At 42.6% G+C, this 24,655-nt stretch overlaps 1 protein-coding gene across 1 annotated transcript; it reads right to left on the reverse strand.

Annotated features, from left to right (window-relative positions):
* Positions 1–1,558: 1,558 nt before the first annotated feature.
* C9H10orf71 (chromosome 9 C10orf71 homolog) lies at positions 1,559–24,151 on the reverse strand. Its single transcript, XM_040607636.1, has 3 exons — positions 23,936–24,151; positions 12,961–13,127; positions 1,559–11,055 (listed from the first exon to the last, which is right to left on the reverse strand). Exon 3 carries the CDS (start codon positions 10,877–10,879, stop codon positions 6,233–6,235), a length of 4,647 nt encoding a protein of 1,548 aa, XP_040463570.1. The 5' UTR covers positions 10,880–11,055; positions 12,961–13,127; positions 23,936–24,151; the 3' UTR covers positions 1,559–6,232.
* Between the last annotated feature and the right edge of the window lie 504 nt (positions 24,152–24,655).

Raw genomic sequence — 24,655 nt, forward strand, 5'->3', positions numbered from 1 at the left:
CTGTTTATCTCGGAGTCTGTCTGCCATCTGTGGCCTGTCAATGTAAGGAAGATCCTGAAGAAGGCCACCTTGTCTTACCTGGAATACTTCATGTTGCTGGTGACAACACTGGCATTCCTCACATAGCAATAAGCAGGGGGGGCATTTTTGTGTGCTCTTATTGCTGCTATTCCCTGTGCCAGTTTTAAGCAACTGGAGGGGCAGTTGTGAAGAAGATGAGGCTCTGACACTGAATGTCAGCAAGCTGGAGTATGGACCCACTGGGGAGCTCCAGGACAAGTTAGTCCAGCCCAGCATAGTGAACAGTTAGCTTGTCAGGCAGCTTGACTTTGACAAGCCCTGGCTTTTCAAAGCGTATCTGCAACTCCGAACATTTTTTACTTTTTGCTGGAGTTCAACTTCTTTCCATTGCTAGAAGGATTTCAAAGATTGTCCCTGATTCTCGCGAAGTCTTCCCCCCTCCTTCTTTCAAAGTACCCCACTTCTCAATTTATTCAATATGGACTTTGACATAGGAAAGTGCTTAACTTTTAGCACTGCAAGCTGCTTCCCCAAAGGCTTGAGTTAAATCTGCTTTAATAAAAACACAGAGCTCTCGGCAATTGGGACATAAATGATTTCTCTCCTGCACTATTGAAATGCTGCTTTCAAACTATGTTCAATAGCATATTAGAAACAAATCTCTAATTGGCCATAGAGTACTGAAGACCTGACTATCTAATGTAAAAAATCAACATCATGAAAACTTTGAGAATATCAAAAAGAAGCAAGGGAAGACCACAGGTCATTTTCAGCTATTCCCTACCCATTTAAACCCCATAATTACAATATTATTTTTAATATCGGGGGACAGTAGTGAATGTAGGATCATCATAAGACCAGAATAATCATTCTAAAGACAAAATAAATTAATCATTGACCTTTGTTGCTATAATGAGCATTTAACAAAAAAAACCCACAATGAAGTTCAATTTACTCAAGTGTTCCATGTTCTTTCTGTCTCCTGTAAGTCTCTGAAGCCGACTTTCTTTAATAAAAATGACTGATGTTCACCAGTTGCCCCAAATTACACATTTGTGTGCATTCACTAGAGCCCATGTAACCGATCATGTACAATATCACCAGCTTCTCATGCTTCTTTTCAGTGAGACAGAGGATCAAACTTGGAGTTGTTTCTTTACTCAGAAAGGAAACAGTATATCCCCCAGGTACAGATATGCGAATCTGTCAGTGTATTTCTGGTAAAAACATAACTAGCTATCTTTTCTGTTTATGTGCTCTTATATCCAAACCACAGTAACACTTCCACTGTCAGTAAGGACTGCTTGGCTAGTCAGGGATCAAAGCATAGCCGGTCTAAATAAAACAGCCGGTCTGGACAAGGACTGAACCAAGATCACTTTGAGAAGAGTCTCCACCGTGTTTCATAATGCAACAGACAATAAGAGAAACTGAGGAGAAAGGTAAAACGATCTCTGACAAGACTTTAGAGACTACGTACAGTCTGCAGGACTGGTTAGTAAAGAAAAAGACAAGTTACACCAAATTACGTGCTTGATAACTTCCCCCAGGTGGATGGGGCACAGGGAATGCAAAATCCCTGATGTCCTCTGCAGGGTGGCGAGAAGGTGATGCCCTTCCAGTGCTGCTGGACTGGGTGCTGACAGCACATCCCCAGGGTCCTCTGGCCAGACTGCTGGCCTCACACAGCAGGGAAGGGTGGGAATGATTGCAGGAGTCTTGGGCCACAGTGTTTCTGCCCAGCTTCCTGCTCTCTTTCTTTAGGAGGGGGAGGAAGAGGGATGAAGCCCACATCCAGTCATCGAGTAGATCTTTTAATTGTGTACCACACATGTGCACGCATGAACAGACAGTCCCATGTTGTCAACTTCTTCTGCTGGCATAACTTGAGATAAAATTACAATGAGACATAATTACAATGAAAAAGCTGGCTAGAAGTCATTCCAGTATTGTAAAACAAGTCCCATTTATTTTGTTTATGAACTAATAAATAATTACTTATTTGCAAATACAGTTGCATTGATGGAACGTGCCGATGACACATATTTTCTTGGACAGATGACTTAGGAAGGCACTTGAACACCCAAGGAGGACTTGATAAAAATCCATGCATGTAGGGCGTTTCAGTTAAACAGCACTCTCTGAAACAAATCCAGCATTTTGCACAAGGAAATTTGAGCTCTTGGGACAGCCATGGCTGTGGGATGGCAGTCCAAGTCTGCTGTGTGGCAACAGGACTGGAAGGCGTTGCAGTTGCCCCAGAAGGAGAAAGAGGTGATTCTGGCCCTAGAGCCAAAGCCTAGGTAAGCCAGGTTTGGCCTCAGTCACATCTGCCAAGGAAGAACCAGCACTGTAAATGAGCCTCAGGGCACCAAGAAATGCAACATGCAAAAAAGGCCACCTGCAGGAGAAGGGAGGTGTGAAAGCTCTCTCTTTCCTTCAGCCTGCTGTGCTTTTGTGTTTGCAAGGAACCTGCTGTGTTCTTTAGTTCTAATCACTGTCTGCTGGCAAGACAAAATTCAGCTTAATTTGCCCCAACACCTCTTTAACCTATGATTTAATGTCACTGTCATTTGCATCATGAAAGAGTGCTTTCCTACAACTGCTTTCATGACAATTGCACATTTCCCATAGCCTCCCCCCCCCCCCCAAGAAAGAGGTCAAGTCACAGCTGTCATTTTGCCTAGTAATGACCACTTCCATCCCAGTTTCCCACAGCAGCAATGGAAAAAAAGGACCAACAAACACAAACAGAAAAGGTCAAGGAAAGAAAAATATTTGTTATTTGAAAAGGTGTCATTTGCCTTCCTTTTAAAGCACAAACATTTTGTGTTCACCATCACAGGCATTACTGCTGTCTTACACTGATAGGCGAACGGCAGTTTTATAGGTGTATTATATATCTATAATTTTTTTATATATATAGGGTGGTTTCTGTGTGTGCATGTGTTGGTTATACACACACGCACTCCTATGGCCTAGGAAGAAATTGGCCATAGGTTTGCTGGTGAGTTCATACTCAAATGAAGTCAATAGCAGGCTGGGACCTGGAGCAACACTTCTATAATACCGTTCACTCATTCACTCCCTGTGGCAAAGCGCTGTAGGGAAAGCTCTGGGTACATGATGGGAGCCACTTTCTTTTTTGTTTTCAAAACTCCCCAGTCCTGTCTGTTTCATTTAGCTACAAATTCTCTAGGTCAAAACTCTCTGGGGCATGTGCATATTCAGAGACACAGTTCATTGTGGAGGCAGCTCCCTTAAGCTAGCAGAAAGGATTAGCCAAAATAAAGAAGTCCTACTTGAAATGTATTTGGTATCCAAGTTAGGACTGGCTCCTTTTCAGATACCCACATTTCAGTTTACCTTCACAGTAGAGTAAAAAAATACACTCTGCTTTCCTCACGTACCTAGAGGTAGTATATTGGAGGATCCCATTCTCTACAGCAAGAATTTAAGAAGCCCCTCAATAAAAGAGGTGCAGAAGGACAAGTGTGCACATCCACCAAATGACAGTTAACCAAGCAAAAGGGATTTTTTTAAATGCAGTTGTATATTTTGCTTATCAAATTACCATCTATTTTCTATCTTGCACTTTGTATCCACAGTCTCCCCTTGGAAAGGAGCTTTTATCCTGTCCTCTGAGAGCCTGCCTACTTCTTAACTTGTGGCTCTTAAAGGCATTTAAATTTATAATATCAAACAAAAAAAAAAATGGCTTGTGCACTCTGCTAGGCTTTCAGATTACATAGGTTCTATTTAAATGCACCATGGAAAACTTTAATAGATCTACTTATCTGTAATTTAACATGTAGATGACATTCTGCTTAATACTGGATAGACACTATGCTGTATACAGAGACAGCAACAGAGGAGTGCAACATGAATGGCACTGTGTCTGTTTAGCAAATTATTTGTAACTACAAATAGCAAAAATATTTATAATAGGAGTCATTTCCCTTAATCTAACAACTTGAAAATTGATCTTACAGAAACACTCTCAATTTTCAAGTTCTTCTTTATTTCTTTCAAAATGAGCCATTTCTCAAGGGAGACTGCATTTTCTGAGTTTGAAGTCAAAGTTGGTTTAAAAAATCTAATGTTTGCAGAATAGGATCATAGGATTATTCAGGCTGCAAGAGATCTCATGAGGTCTCTGGATGAACCTCCTGGTCAGGGAGGGTCAGCTCTGAGGCCAGCCCAGGTTGTTCAGGGCTTTAACTGGTCAGGTGTTGAAAATTTTCAAGGGTGGAAACTGAACAATAAATATTTATACAAATATGTATATTTGGTCGAATGTGCTCACAACCCAAACCAAACCAGTGAAAGCTTCTCCATTTCCACCCCACACCTCTGCTGCAACCAGCCCTGCCAAATCACAAAATGGCAAATCTGACACAAGTCTGTGTAACAGGTGAAATGAAACTTAGATCATTAAAGGGCAAATCCAAACCCCACTGAAATCAATGAAGACATACCCTTAGTGTTTGTCTAGCCCCTCTAAGGGAAACATTTTAGGAAATAGCACTGATGAGAGGAAGTGTCCAATGGGATCAGGACAGGTTCTGAACACATGGCTCTTGTTCAGGATGGAGGAAGGCTAGAAGCTGCCTTTAGGTTAGGGAATGAGTCAACCAACCAAGTGTTGTGTTCTGGGAGCAGCCTCGGTCCTGGGAAATTAAGAATTTACTGAAGAAAACCTCTATCACAGATATTCAAGCTGGGACAGTGGAGCAGTGCCCGTGTCCCATCTCCACATTATATTTATTAAATAAACAAAAGGTCTGATTCTTTCCTTTCTTTTCATGAAGTCAAGAGTCAGTCACTTCACCTAAAACAATCCCATAAAAAGAGCCTAAGATGTGAATCAGGCCGACAGTCACTGGCATAATTCTTCCTCAGAGCTCCTGCACTTCAGTTTTAATTGGGGAAAACAGTATGAAAATGAGACAGAGAAAAAGTAAACCAGTACTCCAAATATAGATATTTATAACCAGGCACATCACATTTGATTTTTCCATCTTTTCACCAAGGTTCTGTTATTATTTATGATGATAGAAAAGAGCTTACACAAGGATGAGTGATATTTTGATACAGAGCTGTCAAAGAAAAGTGATTATCCAAAGAAGCACTTTTCTAGAATTTAATACTTTGGATGTTTTGTATCTCCTTTTTTTGTTTGTTTGTTTGTTTTTAAACCACACAATTTATGAGACCAAAACTAGGTATGTGTTTCAGGTTTTAAAAGTTAGTGCTGTATTTCAGTGGGAGCCACAAAACAAAACAAAACAAAACAAAGCAAAACAAAACAAAACAAAACAAAACAAAACAAAACAAAACAAAACAAAACAAAAAGCATTTCAATTATAATAAGCAAAGATCTTCTCATCCGAATGAAAAATCAAATACTGTTATGGGATTTTGTTCAGCCTTGCTCCTTACCAAAATATTTCAGGTCAAGTATCAAGATAAGTTGAAGTTTTAAGTTGCATTATAAATAACCCCTGATGCTAGGGAATTTATTTGTAGATTATCAAGAAATATAAAGAATTAAACAGCATATTAGTGGATACTGCAAAAATATATGAGAAGTCTACAGCAGCTGCAATTTGTTTAAAGGTTTTTGACATGGCTGTTGTATGGTGCATCCAGTGTACAATCTTCTTGTCAATAACATCTGGGCAATCAGTGTGTGCAAAAAATGAATCTTGGGTTTATGGCATATTTGTAGCCATGTGCTTTCTACTTGTCAATATAGTTCAAAGGCAGCGAGTGAGGAAAGTTCAGGAGATGCGACTTCTGTCCCAGGTCTTATAGGACGGACAGGAGGCTCTCATAGGTTTTACTTTGTGTCATATATCATGCAACGCATCTGGGCAAAAGGACACTTGCTTTGGCAATCCAGCCACCATAATGGCAAAGCAGCAGCAGCAGCAAGCAGTGGCTTCATACTGTCATATTTATTTGTTTAGCTGGCATTGCCCCTTCATCTCACTGATAATTTGGTGCTTACTCAATTTCACTCTTTTTCAGAGTGATCACCTCACATCTTCCAATGTGATCAGCTTTCATTTACCTTCCCACACAAACCACAATGAGATTCAGACATAAAGTGTTGTACAAACATCAAATCTGCATGTGCTTTTGTGTGCATGTGTCTGTTCAAACAGTTCTTAAAAACACTAGCTGGCATATTTTGTTACTTCAGTTTTCAAGACACTCCAGCAGCGAAATCATCTAAATCAGTGAGGGACACTATGTCAGTATCTGGGGTTGGGCTCATGCCCTTTTCTAAGCAAACTTGAGTTTCTTCAGCATCTTGACTGTAGGAGTAAGAGGCTGGTTCAATACAGGGCTGAGTATCCACAGCTTCAGTGTATCTGTAGTCTTGCTGGCCATCTTCAGGTAGTTCAGCTCGTTCTCCTGGCACAGCCGGCATTGACCAGGTAGGTTCAGAGAGCTGAGAAGGTGACTTCAGCACTGCTACAGATGCAGCTGGTAAAGGCAGCACTCTAGGGTAGGAGGAACAGGAAGAATTCATAATTTCTGAAGAGGGAGGCTGGTGTAAGTTCCCTTCTGAAGAAGGGACTGAGACTTGAACATATTTGCCAGTTTCTGGGTCATAAAATGTCTTTACATTAACTTCAGCTGGTAAATCAACTACATAGTATTGACCAGAGTCAGGGTCTTGGAGGAGTTTGCGCTGGGTTGAAGAGAGTGAGGGGCTCACTGCTGATGCACCACTGGGTCTTCCTGTACTGGTTTCTGTGGGAGTAATAGTGGAGTGAGGGGCAGGATGGGGAGGAGAATAACCCAAGGATGAAGGAAATGCTAGTGTCTGTCCAGAATGAGAAGGCTTTCTCCCTACAGCATCTATATACTCAGTCTGATGTTTTTTCTCCTGCTCTTGTATTTTCTTTCTCCTGCTTGCCAGCTTTTTGGCTCTCCGCAGAGCCTTTTCTGTTTTTGGTGGCACAGCGGGAGGCTTGCCTGCTGTTCTCTCCCCAGGTCCCCTGAGCTCCAGTCTCTCAGCTTCCCCTGCAGAATCAGAAAGAAAATTTCTCTGTGCTGAATCAAGTATCTTTTCTGCAGGCATATCAGCTTGGCTTTTCACTGCCATGTTCAGCAAAGCAGGGTTTATAACATCTTCTGTGTCTCTAAGGACAGAAATTGTTGGTTTGTCTGATGATGAGCTGGCAGCAAGAGAGTGCATCGTGCTGCCTGACCAGGGGCTTGTAAAAGCAGGGCATGCAAGACTCTCTAACAAAACCGGTGCACCTTCTGTATGTAGAATGTCCTCTGAAGCTTCATGGGGTACAGGAGAATACATGTGGTCCTCTGATATGAAGCCAGTCCCAGGGGAAATTGGCTCCCTAGTGATTATTTTTTTCACACAAGAGCCACCTCTGCGATTAGACAAATGATGATTCTTGAAGTAATTTGTCTTTCTTTCTGTGGGATAGATGGGGTTGTTTCGCACCTGGTCATTTTCGAGACCTAAATTTGGCTGTGTTAAGCTGTGTCGTGCCTTCCTAGTCTGGGGCTTCTCTTTCCTTCTGCAGACACTCTTCTCATTCATTTTCCCAACTTTATTTAACAAAGCACAAGTCTCTTCATCTTCTTCTGTCAGCTTCCCTAATGAAAAGCTCTCTGTATCTTCCAGAAGACTGGGATCCAGTGTTACTGAAGTAGATCCAGCCTCACTGGCCTCTTTCCCTCTGTCAGTTGCTCCATCCCTCACATTCTGCTGCCCTCTGTGCCTTGATGCCAACCAGCCTACCTCCTGGGCATGCAACATGTTTCGGTGCTGCTTGTTGTGCTCTGCTGGGGGCATAAACCTACCTTCCATTTCCTTGTAACTGCTGCTTACTGTATCATCCAGGGAAAAGGACCTGAACAGGGGCAGCTTAACAGCCCTTATTACCTGAGGTGACCTGAATGTGTTGTCTTTAATCATAAACAGACTGGGTTTCGTTGAGCTTGAAGATGGTGGTGTTTGTGGTTCCTCAGACATGGGGATGGACAAGTCCTTTATGCTGTCAGGAGCTGTATCCATGCTGTTGGCCTCTTCCCTTTTTTCTCTCTTTAGTTTCTCTTTCATCGAGCTCTTTTGTTCATTCTCAGTAACCTTCCCCTCCTGCTTCTCTGCTGTACCAGTACCAGAGCTGATACAAGCATAACATTGCAGTTCATCTTCCCCAACTGCTTTCCCTCTCTCCTTGTGGCTTTTCTTACTGTCTGCACCCATTTCACTCTTACTCCTCTGGCTTTCTTGCAGACATGCCTTCTGCATCAGGGGCACTGGTGGAAACTGCTCCTCCTCAAGTGGCTGCTCTACTGTGGAGACAAAAGATTGTTCTGAAGAACTAGTGCTTCTTTTGCCTTGTGCTTCATGGCCAGGTACCACCATATTGGTTTGGGTGTCACTGTAAGGCACATCCTCTGCTGGTGAGAGTTGGTTTGGGACTGTTTTGAAGGAAAAGTTTTCATTCTGAATAGCAGACTGTCTCTTATTTTCCTCATCCTGGACATTGGGATTTTGCATGGGCTGCCCAGCTGTTGTATCTGCATTGTCTTTACTGAATGGTTTCAGTGCTGGATACTGCAGACATTTTCTTAAATCAAGTTTATTTGATTCATGTCTGAACAAGGAGAAGTTTTCACTATCTCTTGTGTTTTTAACCAGATCTTCATGTTTCGAATTGTCTTGTTGCAAGTTGTCTCCGGTCTGGTAAAATGTAAGGTCTGCTGTTGTCTGGGGTGAGCTCAGAGTCAGGTAATTGTCTGTAAAGTGTCGGGTTAAATCAGTTTTATTGTCCTTTTCATGAACACTGCCAGACAATACGGAGGTTATATCACTTGATTCATCTTTCTCTGCAATATTTTTGCTATTTTTTTCTTGGAAAGTCAAGAGAGAGGCATTAATTTTTGTACCTTCCTGTATATTTTCCCTAGTTCTAGTTTTCTCCTCTAAGGCCCTTAACAGGGGAGAAGGGGTATAAATGCTTTTAACACGTTTACGCACATCCTTCAAGTTGAATAACAGACTTGATGCTTTCGATTTGTAACTATCCCGAGACCTGTAATCGCCAAACGTGCTCCTGTCATGGTCTCTCTGTGTCATGCCTTTGGTAGGAGGAAGTGTCAGCAGGATCAGCTCACTTTCAACAGCATCCACCTCTTGTTTTGGTGGTATGATGGGTGTTAAAAGTTCGGTGATGTTGAAAGAGGGACTGATTGATCCAGGGGAGTTTACCTGTTTAGCCAAAGGAGTCACATCCAGACCAGGCTCCGCACTGGTCACCTTTTCAGACAATGGGCCCGTCTCACTGGCTGTGAACTTCTCCTTTGAAGTCTGTCTCCTCTCTGCTGCCCCTTTTGTAACCCTCTGTCTCCTCCAGGGTGGACAGGTAATGCTCAGTTGGGGACTGAGGGTCTCCTCTTCAGCTAAGGTGGCCAGGGGTCTTGTTGAAGGAGGGCTGTCTGCCTGGGACATGGGTAAGGGTGAAACCATCCTGTAGGACACAGACTGGGGTGAGATGGAGGCTTGGGACATGGAAAGAGGGGAAAGTTGAGCTGGCACTGGGAGTGGGGGCACAGGAGGGGCTTCAGGGGTAGGGGGTGTTGGGGGATGGCCCTGCTGTGTGGGGGCTGGAAGAGCAAGTGCTTGCAGGACAGGAGGTTGCTGAGGGGGACCCTGGTGTGCATGGCTCCTAGGCGGGGGTGTGGGAGGAAGAGCAGCAGGAAATTCAGCTTCTGAAGGGAGGGGGCCCTGAGGTACACATGCAGCTGGGAGAGGGGTGCTGAAAGCAGCTTCTGGTGGAGTTGGTTTCATCTGAAAATCTTTCTCCTGCTTCTTAGTAACAGTGGTTTTGACTGGTGGTAATTTATGTTCATGTGTGTGGGATCCTTTGAAAAATGGTGCTTCTTCCAGGTATGTAAGACCTTCCTTTTTCATTTTTATATCAACAAATTCCTCCTTTTCAGTCAGTTTCTTATGATGAACATTCCATGATTCAAAAGCACTATTCTCACTGTGAAGAAAATTACCTTTTTTTGCTGGCTCATTAACTTTCACACTTCTGCTTTTTAAAGCCTTTTTAGAAGAACGGGAAAAATTTGACTTGGCTACTTTTGACATCTCAATCAGCACAGGATAACAACCATCAGAACCACAATAACTCATGTCTATTTTATTAGGCCTTTTCTGTGGCTCATGTTTGCTGCAGAGACAGTGGCTACCTTGACTAGCCTCAGAAAAATCAGGAAGTTCCTTGTGGATGCTTAAAATGTCTGTGTCATCCCAACAAGCCATATCATTTCCATGATTTAATTTACATTTCTGAAAGCTATTCTTAATGGGCTGCTTAATGGCTATCAGGGAACCTCCTGACCCTTGGTCTGCAGTCTTATCAAATGTCTTAATCAATGAAGACACTTTTGAAATGTGTTTATTGTTCCTTGGACCAGGGACTGGCAAATTCAGTTTTTTCCCTTCCGTGGCAAAGGTGTTACTTTTAGCAATCCTTTTCTCCTCCGGAGCACATTTTGGTAGCTGCTGGAATGTGGAAGCCCATATTGTATGTTCATTGTTTCTTGCTGTTAGCTTGTTACAGATATTGCTTTTCTTGATGGCATGGTTTAACGTCCCTGGGTGAAATTTACTGGAGAACTGGAGAGCGAAGTCAGGTGAAATGGTGAGATCTGGTTCATTGTAAGAGTCTTCAAGCTCTGCCACACACAAACTTTTGAAAGCCCGGTCTGTGAGGCTGCTTACCTCTCTGTCTGTATCATCCAGGAGACTCCCAATACTGGAGGAGTCACTATGTCCTTCTGTATGTTTCTTATTTCCCTGCATTGTTCATGGGAGTCATGAATGAATTAGCCAAAGGATTAATTTCAGGTGTCAAATGGGCAGATGACTGTGTGGGGTGGTTCCAGCTGTTTGCAATTCACAAGCACAAAGCTATTCTTCCAGACGGTGCTGCTGCACATCGATTCATCTTACAGAATAGCTGAAGGAAACTTTCTTCTCTGCAAAGCCAAAAATTGTAAATTACCATTTTTCTGTATGAACACTCTCAGACAGAGCGTGTTTCCCAGATATATCAGTCACTGATTAACTTGCTCCTACTTGTATTTTAAACAAGATGCTACCAACACACATGAAAAATAATTGTTATTTTGGTCCATTCATGTAGCTCATGGTAGATAGTTTAATTACTGGAAAGTGCCATTTAAAAAAAGTGGTCTTACCTCAGATTCTTTACTTGGGCTCTTAAACAAGGATATGAGAGCCAAATTTTAAGCACTTCCCTTTCCGTACCTCTAACCATAAACAATTCCAAGTTCTGTGCATATATTTAGCTAAGAAGGTTTGCCATTTTTTGGCCAGGAAGAATTAGTAATAAAAAAGGAGAAAACTTACTTAAAAAAAGAATGTCACTGGGTATAACATTGCACACAATGTCCAAAATGAAAGAGAAGTTGGTAAAACTTACTTGGCAAGACATCATAATTATAATTTAAAATATTTTATGAAAAATAAAACTATTATAGAAGATTCAATTCTCACTCATCTGTTAGCTCATGGCTGCAGAAAATGGAATCTATAGAGATGAACCTGCTTGTATGAGGCTGGAGTTTTGCTGTGACAACTACCCTGAACAGAACCCTTGTTTGAGAAAGCAGGATGGCACCACAGGTAAAGAGGATTTACTGTGCATTAGAATGTTCCAAGCAAATATTGCCGAGGTAAAATCCTTTAGCCACCCATATCCAGATACGGTTGGGTTAGTATATTGAAACCGAAGAGCTGCTAATATCAGCTTAGCCAGCAGAAGGCAGGAGTGCCTAGGGGACTCTAGCAGACCCACTAAAGGAGCACAGGGAACATTTGGTTTCAGTTCCAGAACTACCGAGAGCAAAAGGTAACCCATTCAACACAATTATAAAATATCACAGCCTTCCATTAATCCCTGGTTACAATGCACAGTCAGGGACCACAGCACTGTGGTTTCTGTCTGTCTCCACATCAGTCTGAAGACAGGATGGGGGAATCTTTGGATGGAACAAGTAAAAGCAAAATAGACCCTTCAGCTATACTTGAAATCTATATGCTAAAACTCTTTAAAGTTTACTCTGTAAACTCTATAGATACTTATTCTTACTTTCAATGGTTTGAGCGGGGTATTGACTAAACTACATCAAGACTCAGTTTAAAAGCGTGTTCAAGAACTAGCTAAAACCAGCTCCTTAAGGAAAGTCTGATCTGTATCTCCATTTCCTAGTACAATTGCATCACAAACGTGTACCGAGCTGAGACATCACAGTTCACATCTACAGCAGCTTCTAGCTTCCATACAAGTGGAAGCTGTCTCCATTTCAAGGTTGGATCCATCATAGAACTGAGCAATGAAATCCAGATCCAGACTTCAGCCGCTCCAGCTGTCCAAAGCCATGATTCTACTTTGGCTCATCTCAGCGAGACTCTTGGAAAGGGCACATTTTTCCCTATGGTGACTCAGTGCTGGTCACAGTATGAAGAGTCAGAGAAACTGGGCTTAATCAGCTGAATTACTCAGACTTGATTGTTTCTTCAAATGGAAACGCTCCTCACCTTCCTTTTCTATTTGAAAAACCTCAGCCCACCTATTTTTAGACTCAAAGTATCATTGTGAATCTTGATTCTGTCCTTCCAGCAATACAATTCCAATGACTTATGCAGAACTACAATAGGTTTACACCAGTTATAAAATGAGCTTAACAGAGCTTCTCCATTTTACTTTGTAAAAAGATTTTTTAAAAGTGAGTTTCACTACCCCCACTGCACATATATTTTTGTGTATAATGCAACAAGAAAAGAAGACAAATGAAAGGCCATCTTGCTCTTGGTTTTGATTCTTAACTGTTATATGAGTGGGAAGTACAGGTACATACCTGCCATGTAATTTTGTTTCACATCGTTAGAACTCCCTCTCGTGCTTGTGTTTGGCTTAATTTCTGACCATCTTTAGTGAGGAGGGAGAAATAGTCCATGTAGATTCGACAGAAGTAGTGTCCTGAGATGTTCCCGACCTTCAGCATTTTTTGATCTTAAATTAACTCTGCAATTTGAAAACAAAGACATTTGTTTGCATGATCTGAAGATTGGTGCTTATTCATTCATTCATTCATTTATTCATTCACATTTTACAACCTTTTTAGGAGTGATTTACAGGATTTTTTTATCAAAAGAGACAGATATATATTCCAGAGTGATAACCAGATACCTTGAAGATTCAATAGCTTGCAGAGTGCAGTCAGGTTCCTAGCAAACAACTATCACAATCTCCAGCACTTTCTAGTAGTCCCAGCAGAGATTAACAGCTGAAACAGCAATAGTTTCCTCGCAGCCTGCCCATTGCAAAGCCTGGGGGATGTCTCCAGGCTAAAAAGAGGGGGCAGATGTCTTGTCCCCTGCTGCTGTCTATGTCCCTGCTGTGCCAGTTGTTCAGAGGGACTGCAGAAGAAAACGTGTGTCTCCACTCCACACATACATGATTTCCTGCTGCCAACAAGTACAGACAGGTGTCAGTCTGGTGGACTGGGAACTAATGCAGCTGAGGTTTGAAAGTCCATCCTTTTTGTTGTCCCTGTTGTAAAGGAGAGGAAAGGTGGACAGCTGTGATGGTGAGAGGCAGTAAATAAAACATCTTCTAGCTTCCATGCCTGAATCAGAGTCAGGAGATGCTAAAGGAAAGCTCAGCTATGGTGAACATGCCTTGCTGCTGTCCTTTTGCTGTGGAGACACCCACAGGTTCAGGCTAGTTTGCTTAATTGTTTCAAGAATATATTCATTTCCTACAAGGAGAATTGCCTGGCCCTTAGGAAATGCAGATATCATATAGTTGTAGATAAGTGTAGATACAGGAGACTGTCCTGAAGCAAGGGTCTTCTTGAAGGAAAGTTTTGTGTCAGCCTATGGTATTCAAAACACACTTGGAAAAGTGGCAACAAGGGCTCACCCACTGGGATGGTCTCCTGCACTTTACCTGGGGAAGGACTGTTGTTAGTGTTAGTTTAGGGACAAGCCTGTACCAGTCAGAGCTTTTTGTGGAACACTTAATATGTCTATGTAAAAAAAAAAAAAGTAAAAGCAAAGAAAAAAATCCTGTGCTGTGTCTGGTTGCAGCCAGATGCAAAATGGCATCCTCTTTGCAGAGATGTGTACTCAGTTATCTTCACTCAGAGGTTAAATTACAGTTTTACTGCTTCTGTGGTACTCTTAAATGTGCAAAGCCAACACAGCCATGGAAGATTGTGATTATGTTCTGGCTCACTCATCAGCAGGGCTTTTGCCTAAATTCCAGTGGCACAGTGTTTATCGCTATTTAGTGGTGGTGGTGCCTGAGCTAGGAGGAAGCTTGGCTTTCAGATCCCATGGACAGAGGTCTGAAGAAACATCTCGTCCCTTGTAAACTGAGAACATTTGCTGAAAAGTGAGTAGGGTAACAATAAACATGGAGATCATGATGTAATCTCAGCAATCATTTTCCTAGATGGGGTCACTGTTGCAAAAACAACTCAGTGCCACTGATGAAAAGAAGTATAGTGACTGTCACTGTCTCTGGAATCCTTGTGAAGATCCTTATCTAGCCTGGCCATAATACTAGTATTTGGGTAGTGTAATGTTTCAAGCTGGAAAAGTTGTATATGCACCAGGTGTTCAGGGTGCAGATCACCACTGGGACTGGATGGAAACAGCAGCACTGTACTGGTCTAGCTATCCCTTGTAGAGGTATGATGGCAGCTTCTGAACTTTGGGCAAAGAAGCTGGTCATGGCTTGTTTAATAACCTGGTAAAGTCCTAATTTTTTTAACTTTTTGAACAAACATGGCAGCCAGCAAGCAATGTGCAGAGTTTGAGCTTAGGTCAGGATTCAGCTAGATCAAACATTTAAGAAAGTCTGAATTTAGTCTATTTTCAAGACAGAGGAAAGCAACACTGGTCATCTGGAACTTCTTGGGAGACGCTGAGAAACACGTGAGGTGTTTGCAGTAGGCATCACCTGATAAGAGCTACTAAAAAAACTTGCATGAATGTACAGATTTCAAGGAGCTTAATCAGAAATCAGCTTCCACTCTCTTTCAAATAGGAGGCTTTTTTCAGTGGTCCTCTTAAGTGCCTAGCAAGTTGTGATGAGGAGGTTAAATTACAGAGACTATTCCTGGCCTGGCACAGACTGAATGTCAACTTCTTTCACTAGACAGGAGCTGGGCAAACCAGCAAACTTGGCTGGAGCGTGTGACATCACTGCTGCTGCAATACAGAAAGGACCAGTTGGTTCCCCCGACCCTTGGGCTGGTATTTGGCTGAAATATTGTGCCATGAGACATCATGGTGGTATTTTGGCAGTGACCTTAGGAGCTGCATAGCAGTATGAAGTCAACAGCACTGCATTCCCTTGAGGATGGGAAGAGAAGAGAGAGGGAGGGAAGGTCTGAGATGTTTTAATCTTTGTGATCTGGTTTCTTTATGTGGTGCTCTCTGTATGGCATCCATCCACAGCTCCAGCCCAAAACTCAGAGCCCTGTGGTGACTGCTGGCTGAGGTTTATTCAGTGGCGTGCTCTACTTGCATACACACTGCTGCTTTGGGCTTCCAGGGGCTCATCGTGGCAATGTATAGTTAGTACTTCAGAGACTCTCTAATGAATTGATGGCTTTTTTGCATAGGTGTATTTTGTTCAGGGCACACATGGGAGCTCATTATCTGGTGAGAGAGCTGGATAGATACAGGCCTGTTCAGCTATGTGTCATCAGGCTGAGACAGTACTCCCAGCTGACGGCAGCTCCTCACTAGCCTGAGCAGCACTGACTCAGTGAGCTCTCCTGGATACTGCCAGAAAAGCCTGCATGGCGGCAGTGATCAGTACATGGACGGCTATTGAGTGTGCTGTTGTCGGTCAATGATCACAGTACTGCTGTCTTCATTGCGCATTTAGGAAAACAGACAAAAGGGTGTCAGAGAGTTAAGGGGCACCCTGTGAGTCCCTGTCAGAGACAAGGACCCAGAAGGATGTCAAAGAGAATTTTAAACCCCTGTAGTCTGGTTCAGAATACCCGAATATCCTCTGTGCTGGGCTGCTTGGACTGCCAAAGGTGTGTGGGCTGGTCATATCGGGCTGCATCTGAGCCAGACACTCTCTGATCTGCCCTGATGCCTGGCTGCTCCAGGCACACTGCCTCTTTGAGTAGCCCTCAGGGCACATGGACCAGCGGGAGGATCACAACACCCTCATCAAGGAGGGGAGCTGCCTGGCAAGAGACAGTGGCACTCCAGTTACATTTCCCTGAACTGTCAAGAAAGGCAGCTTCTGGATTAAGGTGGTCATAAGATGAAAGCTATTAACATGAACCTCCATTTCCCTCATCCAACAAGATCACTTTCATTGTACTTTGTGGTCATAAGGGACAGCCAAAGAAAATTCTGCTTTGGGAAAGAGGAACCGGTTTGCTCAAATACAAATACCTGCTCCAGCTATGGAGGGCGGAGAACTGGACAGGCTCGGCTTAGGGTTAAAATCCCAAACACTGACAGAAATGACTACTATTGAGAACAAGGTGACCTCAGCTATTCCAGATTCAGATCTTTAACCATTGCACTGGAAAGCAAGGTGAAGGAACCATGTATCTGAACCAAACCAGTGTAGACTGGGTCCATTCCCCTTCAGGATTTGGCCCAGCAATTGTGTCTCGAACAGCTTGTACAGGGCCAGAGAAGAGGAGAGACTGTTCTTGAGTTTGGGCCAACTTCTGTTCTCAGTTACACTGGTATAAATCTAGAGTCATTTTACTGACGTCAGTAGAATAACTGAGAACAGAATTGGTGACTCTAAATACATCTACTTCCTAAGCTGACACTGGTGCACTATCCAGAAGGCTACATAAGCAACTGTAACCACAGTAAAGTGAAATCCAACATCTCTGATGAGCCAAACCTCACCCCCATGTGGCATTCAGACCAACATGTGAAGGAAAGGGATTTGGAACTGATACCACACTGCTATGTCACCAAATCATGTCCTCTGGATAATTCTGATTTTCTAACCTGTATCACCCATCACTGACAATAGCAGTGCATTTTTGCTCTTTTCTGCAATATTCACTAGAATTCCTAGACCTAAGAGTTGTGTGGTAGATGTTATGCAGTCCCAGGCCCGACCAGCAGAATTTCCATCCTGTGGACAATATCACCTTTTGGAAATATGTTTGTGCGTGATGGATGGGAAGAAGTTCTCATTTAGATTGCTTTTGAAATTTCTCATGGAATAAAGATTCTGAAGAGAAATTAAGTTATAAATTTCAACATTTCATTCAGAACTAAAAAAAAAAAATTTTGTTTCAGAGTATTTTACTATTTTTACACTATAGGCCATGAGAAGTAGCATGTAATATATACTATAATAGTTAAAATACCATATTATTACTGTCCTTAAGTCAGAGAGGGTGTATGCTATTTAACATTAACTGAAACTTTTAATTTTATTTTCTGTGTCAAACAATACTCCGGCCGTATTGCAACAGTGTGATCTTATGTTGAAATTTCCCTAAGTAAATGTCCTAAATGATAAAAGAAAATATTTCCAACCATCTTTTAGGGGAAATGCCATTAAAATTAATATGATAGTGATTTTATTTGTTTAATCAAACAGTTTTTTTCTGAAGAAAAGACAGCTGAAGTCTTTTTCTCCCCACGAGGTCTACTGAAGCTAGTGTATCTGTTGCCATGGGAGCTGGAACTGGGGGCTCATCAGACTAACAGCTCAAGGAAGGTCAGTGCAACCTGGTGGAAGCGTGAATGCAAGGAGGGAGTGTACTAGCTAATGACTATGTCATGTATCCTGCTCTGTGTCCTTTCCCCAAAGGATGTGAACCTCTTCCAGGCCCCAGCTGCAATGCTTACCTCTTCAGCTCAGACCACAAAGCTTCAAGCACTGGGAGATGAAGACCTCACGTGAAGAAAAAAGGGAGGAACAGAGACTGCTTGCGACAGCTATGAAGAATCATGGCAAGTCTCTCTACCTTTCCCTTTCTGGTTCAATGGCAAACACCCAACAGTTATTTCCAGCTGGTCTCCGGACTGCCTTTCCCAATGTCCTCCAAATGCCCCATCCTGCCAAGAGGCCTGCCAAGTCTGGAAGAAGGAGATGTCTCTCAGAAAGGGTTGTATCTGGACTGAGGCTTTCTTGCAACTCCTGTTCACTCCTTCCATTACCTGAGCCCTATCCTACTGCCTTTGAAGAGTCAGTAACATGCAGACATGATGAAGAAAGTCAAAGGCCAGAGCACATGACTAACACGGGCACAGGGCAGGTGCAGCAGTTGACAAACAGCACAAGTCTATGAGAATCACAAGGCAAAGGGATGGTGCTCCTCCCATGACCTGAAGTCAGCACAGACAAGTGACATTTAAGCAACTGAACCCAAACAGTGCATTTCTTGGCATTAAATGTCTGACTGGAAAAGGCCACTGTCTGTATCTAGGTCAGTCATTATACACTGAGATATTTATACAGCTCCCCAGTAATATGGTACATGAACACCTCGTGGCTATTTATCCTTACAAACTCTCTCACTGCAAGCAGGATTTCTGTCTCATTTACAGATCAGCAGCTAAGGCCCAGCTTCAACTGACTGATTTGCCCAAGATCAAACAGGGCATTTGTGGCAGGGCAGGGAACCAAATCTATATTTTCTGAATCGCACAAGAGCTTAACCTTTGTCAGTTAAGGAAAAAATGTGCCTTCCCCCTGTCCTTCATGGGTCATGGTACTTTACCATGAGCCTCTGCAAATAAACCCTTTCAACTGAGTATGGTGCTGTAGCTTGGTACTATATTGTATAGTGAAATCCATCCAGATTTGCAGGTGACTGACTTGCTGCAAAGATCTCAGCTCAGCCTCAGGTACTTGATACCTATATCTGTCTGAGATCATGAAGACTCAAGCCTTCTTCATTAGTTAAAGGTGACAACTGATATTCCATTGGTACAGCCTCCTCACTGACAGGATTTTGGCTGATGAGACAGATACTCATCTCCTTTCATTTTAGTCTCAAGCAAGGCTTAGAGGATGAAAGCTTCTGAGTTTTCAATTGCTGTGTGGGAGAAAGGAGATTTTTCCATTGTAGAGGGAAAGTTGTAGAGTACTGTGGCATTGCAATGGCTAGAGACAGGAGATGACAAAGGGGGAAAGGAAGAAAAATACATGGACAAGAAAACAAATGAAATGTCTTGGATGCCTTGTGAAGGAGCACGCCAAACAGTCCCAGTCCCTGTCACGGGAAAATTGTAATGATACCAGCAAATATGTTAGACACAAAAGGGAAGCAGGTGTATTCTCCTCTGTGACCTACACAAGTAAATCTACAGCTAGCAACCAGTCATGCCTCACTTTCCAGGCTTTCCAGGCTGGGGAATCTGAAACCATCCCCCACTTACACTGCCCTCCTCATCAGCCCCAGCACACTGATACCATCTGCACTGTCAAGTTTACACTCAGACCATTTAAGCTTCTTGACAAGGAGAGTCTGACCCACACCTACTCATGCAGGATGCAGTCTCAGGAAATAATAGGCTTGCAGAAAACAAGTAGTGTTCTTTTACTGGTAGTCTCACCTGCTCCCTTGCTTTGTATCTTCTGGATATTTGGTTCTTTTGGACAAGAATTTTGCTGAATCTGTTTTCTATAAAGAAAAGAATTTAAGCCATGTATATGTGCTATGTTCAAAATTGTTTCAAGTTCTAAGTGGTTTTCTCACCCACTGATTTCCACGGGATTTAGGAACATGCAATATCTTGAAATACTGCAGTATCCTGAAATACCTCTCATGTTACCAAAGACAAATAAATATATGTATCAAAGGGGGGAAGAGAAGGTGGAGGCTTTGGTTTTCAAGGTTTTCTGGCTCAGGCTGCAGGAATAGAGCTATTTCCTTACTTACACCTTGCTATAGTTTTCAAGTGCAGTCAAAAGAGCTTAGTTCCCCAGCAAGCAGTGTGGCGGAGCCGGGGCGGGGCGATACACATTTATATACATGCCAGAGCATATGACTCAAGCATACAACCATCCATTCACATAACATCTTTCTTCTGATGACAAACTGTTTCTCAACTATCGGTGATTACAACAGAGCTATTCCAGTTGAAGGACAAAGGCTGTGGCTTGCCTTATTCCTGCCCGCTATCTGGAAGATGGCCATGGGACTATCCACCTATGGCAGGACTTTGAGAGGGCAGGGGAGAGCCCACCCACCCTGTCTCCCAGGTACTATCTCTGGAGGTCATACTGTTTTCCTCCTTTTGAGGAACAAAAACCAGACAGTGGTCTTGTCCTGAGCAAGACGGAAGCTCCTTCCAGTTCCCTTTTCACTGTGTAACAGGAGTAGGTGGTTTTTTCCCAGGGAAATGCAGTCTCCCACTTCCTATTCAGAGATTGATTCATTGGTGTGTCCCCATGATTTAACAGCTAGTCCCCAAGGCAGTTCCTAATTCTTTTACAGTTAATGCAGCATTCTACTGTGCTTCTTGTGATTATTCTGTAAAGGATATATGCAAAAGACAGAAAAGAAAATAACAAGAGTTAAGCAGAACCCACACTTGTTCCCTAAAAGACAGGCCAGTGACTCTGGCTGAATCAGTCCCTCAGCAACCTCGGTGATACTGTCATCACAGTGCTTTTCCAGACCATCTAGACCCTCTGAAGAACACTGCAGGCAGGCAATAGCATCACCTGCAGCTCATTGCTGTCACCAGCCATTTCTTCCCCAGCCCTTCTCAACTTCTCTGCACCTCAAGTGGCAATTCTAGCTACTTGTCTATGGCTTTGTTCAATTCACAAGCCTGGTCAAAGAATAATTTCTCAGTTTTGGAGAAACGGGCTAAGTCCTAATGTTACTACTTCAAAACAGATCAGTCAAAATGAAGAGTCTCAGCGACCAACATCCTGACCACGAATGCTGCCCCACTGCCCCAGCACAAACCCTGGATGCAGCTTGCAGGTCCTGTTCCCTCTGAGCATGCTGTTGCTTCTGCACCAACATGTCAGGCAGTCCTGGGCACCTACTCCAGTTTCTGCACAATGGAGCCCTATGCTTTGAAACATGCAAAGGATGGGGACAGGGGCACACCTGAAATACATCACAATGGAACAGAAGCCATCAGAAGTGTGCAGAACCGTACAAGGGTCTGTAACGAAGCTGACAGGCAAGCCAAATGAACCTTAAGGTATGACAGCTTATGTCTGATCCAGATAAAGGTGATAAAGAGAAGCACATCTGAGACTGAGGATTTGCAGTAGCTGTAAACTGTCAGATACTGCTGTTTTCTGATTCTGCATGTTAAGGTGTAGCCAAACGTCAATGACATGCAACTCTTATGGAGACTTTTCAAAAAACTGTAGAAATTTTCATCTCTACCTTCTCCAAGTGGAAAGTATGATCTAGGTGGCCTTCATGTACCTGGCTGTTATAGCCCTGTCACAGTTCCCAAAACAGCCTCAGACACAGTGTGTAAGTAACAGGGAAAGCATCCCTGAAACTACTGGGATGTAGCTGTGTGAGAGACTGAAAATAAAGATGCATCACTATTTGACCTGATTGGCTCATAAGAAGATTGGTCTGACTGTTACCAGATGATTTAGATTAATCATTACTAGCTAATGTCTTCTTGTTTATCATTATTTGCAAGCACAGGAGGTGGATGATAAAGAAATCTAGGACTATAATTAAATATCTGCTTTCTATGCTTGTCCAAAGAGGATGATTTGGCAGGGGAACCGAAGAGAGAGGAAAACCTTAATTCTGGGGAAGGGTTTCAATGCTGCCTGCATTTCTCTGGGGCTGCTATGAGACAGGGTGTTTGGTGGCAGTCTCTCTGACCATGCACACTTGAAAACCATAAAAACCTGGCAAGCAGCAACATAGCCACAAAACACCAAGCTTAACACACACACAAATATACATATACACACACACACTTAGATATGTATGTATAAGCAATCACTGACTCACACAGAAACACATGCAGGCTTGATAGAAGAGGGACAACCCTTTCTCAAGTGTAAAGTTTCCCTATCAATGCACACATGCAGCCCCCACTATGGTCCCTTTCCCCACACACCTGTCAGCTGGCTCACAGACTGCTGGTCCCAAAATTTGACACTACCTCAAGCAATGCACACTAGCTCCAAAAGCAATGGACTCACCCGCTTTCTTATAGTATACAAAGCTCTGTGTGACCTGGCATCCCAGCTGCAGGCAAGCCAGCACGGCGAAGCCGGCAGCTAAAAACCACTTGCAGAATTTGCCTCTGCTAGCAACATTCCGTGTGTGTAAACTCAGCTAAACTCAAGAAAGACTGATACAGATGAGTGGTGTTTTCCCCCAACCTGGCTCATAGGGTTGGTTGGCTTTTTTCCCAGTCTTGGAGTGATTTACATTTTCGTGGGCCTTTTGCACAGCTCTAGTAATGCATGCACGGACAAAACAAATGGAGAAGGAAGTAGGAATAAGAGGCTACAGAGTGAAAATTCCCTGTGCTTTTGGTTTGCAGCGCAGGAGTGCAATTATACCTGCATACCTCCACCCAGCTGTGGCCTTCAAGTTCACTGGTGAGTGCCTGTTACAACTGTTTCGGCAACTAAATTGTTAATATGTATGTAAATACCTTCCTAGTGACAAGCGTGGAAGGGTGGAGAAATTCAGTCGTTTTGGGGCTCCAGTATAATAGAAATCTTTTATTTGTTAGTATTCTCCACAGATCTTATCCTTCAAGCATTTAACTGAGTGCATTTGCTTCTTATATGGTCAGTTCCTTGAAGAAGTGAAGGAAAAGAAGCCATGGACTTTGATCCTGTCCAGAAAGTTAATTTCTTCTTATGTCTTCTCACTTTTTCTTCTCCTCGGCTGCCCTCCCAGAATGGCAGAGGACTAGTGAGGAACCCTGTAGCTGATACTGTACAAAGTCAGTATGAACCAGTTGCTTTGACCTGCTGCTGGAAAACTTCCCTGTTCAAATTTAATCGGATTGCCTGTTCACAGGCCATTTAAAAAAACTTAAGCAGTTTGGCTTCTCAAGCTCAATTTTAATTATTTCTGTTCTTATTTTGCTGCTGAGTTCTGCAGCTAGGCTTATAAAATGCAGTTCCTTAGGAGGGCAGATTAAGAAGTTCTGCAACAACTGGACTCAGAAAAGCTTACGCCATTTAAGAAATTTTCCAGTGATTAAAATTGGATACAAGTCATAGTCACAGTCATTTATAGTGGCCGCTTAGCACTGCCTAGGTATTTGAACTATTTTACTTTTTCAGGCTCTGTAGGAACTAATTGCACTCTATAAAATATTTAAATTATTATCTTACTATTTGTTCAAAGAAAAAAAAAAAGAAATAAAAATGCCTTCAAACTCCTACACAAATCACTAAAGTTTTTACGAGTACCTTATCTGCAGGCAGTAATCATCTGGAAAATAAAATCAATGTATATTTGCTTAAAGTTGCTTACAGCACAATGCATAGGACAATTAAATGGAGCTTCATAGCAATTTTATGGTCTTTTAAAAAGATCATAGCCCCTTACCAAATAATTGTATGTCATAAACCGTAATTACTGCATACAAATCTGTATGTATGTCTCATTCCACACACAGACTTTGAGTGAGAATCCTGCATTTTTCAGAACAGAAAAAAACTGTACTAAATGAAAGGTCTTTCCTCCTCTAATTACTGGAAAAAAAAAGATACAAATGCTGTTTGATTTCTCTTATCTGATCAATCACACAACTGATCCTTAAGTGCCCACACATTCACACACTCAGGCTCACCATTCTTCATCATTTCCCTCCTTTAAAAACACCCATACGCTTCCCCCTTACCTTCTGTGCTCCAGCTTCCTGATCAGGGACAGTACAGGGCTGCACTTTCTTCCCTTAAGTCAAAGCCCCAGCACATTTTACAGCAGCCTGCTTACTATTAGCACTTCCCATTATTTATGAGTTTCAGACTTTCCTTCTGAACATGGTTATCTTAATAGAAACAACCACTGAAAAATAAATAAAAAAAAATGTGGAGGAGCTAACCCTTGAGCCCTTGCAGACCTGCCCAGCCAGGTGAAGTGAGCAAGGAATCCAAAGTTAGTAAAATGTATTTAAATAGTTATCAGGCAAGGGGAAACCAAACGGAGATCATGGTAGGGAAGAGGCAAACATACGTATTGGAATAACCATGCGGTGTCAAGTAACAGACAGATGAAACAAACAGTCATCAGCTATTTTTACATTCAGATTCGGCATTAGTAATGCTTCAGAGATAACTAATACAGACAGTAATGCTGTGCTATTGGCTCACTACTGCCAGTGATTCAAACCTTAAAGCACTGCATTTTTGTATCTACAGGTGGGAGTCACAATGTTTATTAAGGTCACCATTAAAAATACTATGTAAGAAGTATGCACTTGAGTAACACATTGCTGTCCTGCTGGTGCTTTTTCATAAATAGCTCATTTCATCATAGAGGCTGAACAAATGTATCCAGCGTTCTTGGAGTAAGGACCCCATTCCACCGTCCTTCCAAAGCAAACAAGACCAGCCACCCT

This window comes from Falco naumanni, chromosome 9, assembly GCF_017639655.2.
Source record: "Falco naumanni isolate bFalNau1 chromosome 9, bFalNau1.pat, whole genome shotgun sequence".
In the NCBI taxonomy this organism is placed as follows: Eukaryota; Metazoa; Chordata; class Aves; order Falconiformes; family Falconidae; genus Falco; species Falco naumanni.

Bases quoted from the DNA above. Each gene is read 5' to 3' on its own strand.
- C9H10orf71 (XM_040607636.1), bottom strand. From the start codon at position 10,879: ATGCAGGGAAATAAGAAACATACAGAAGGACATAGTGACTCCTCCAGT.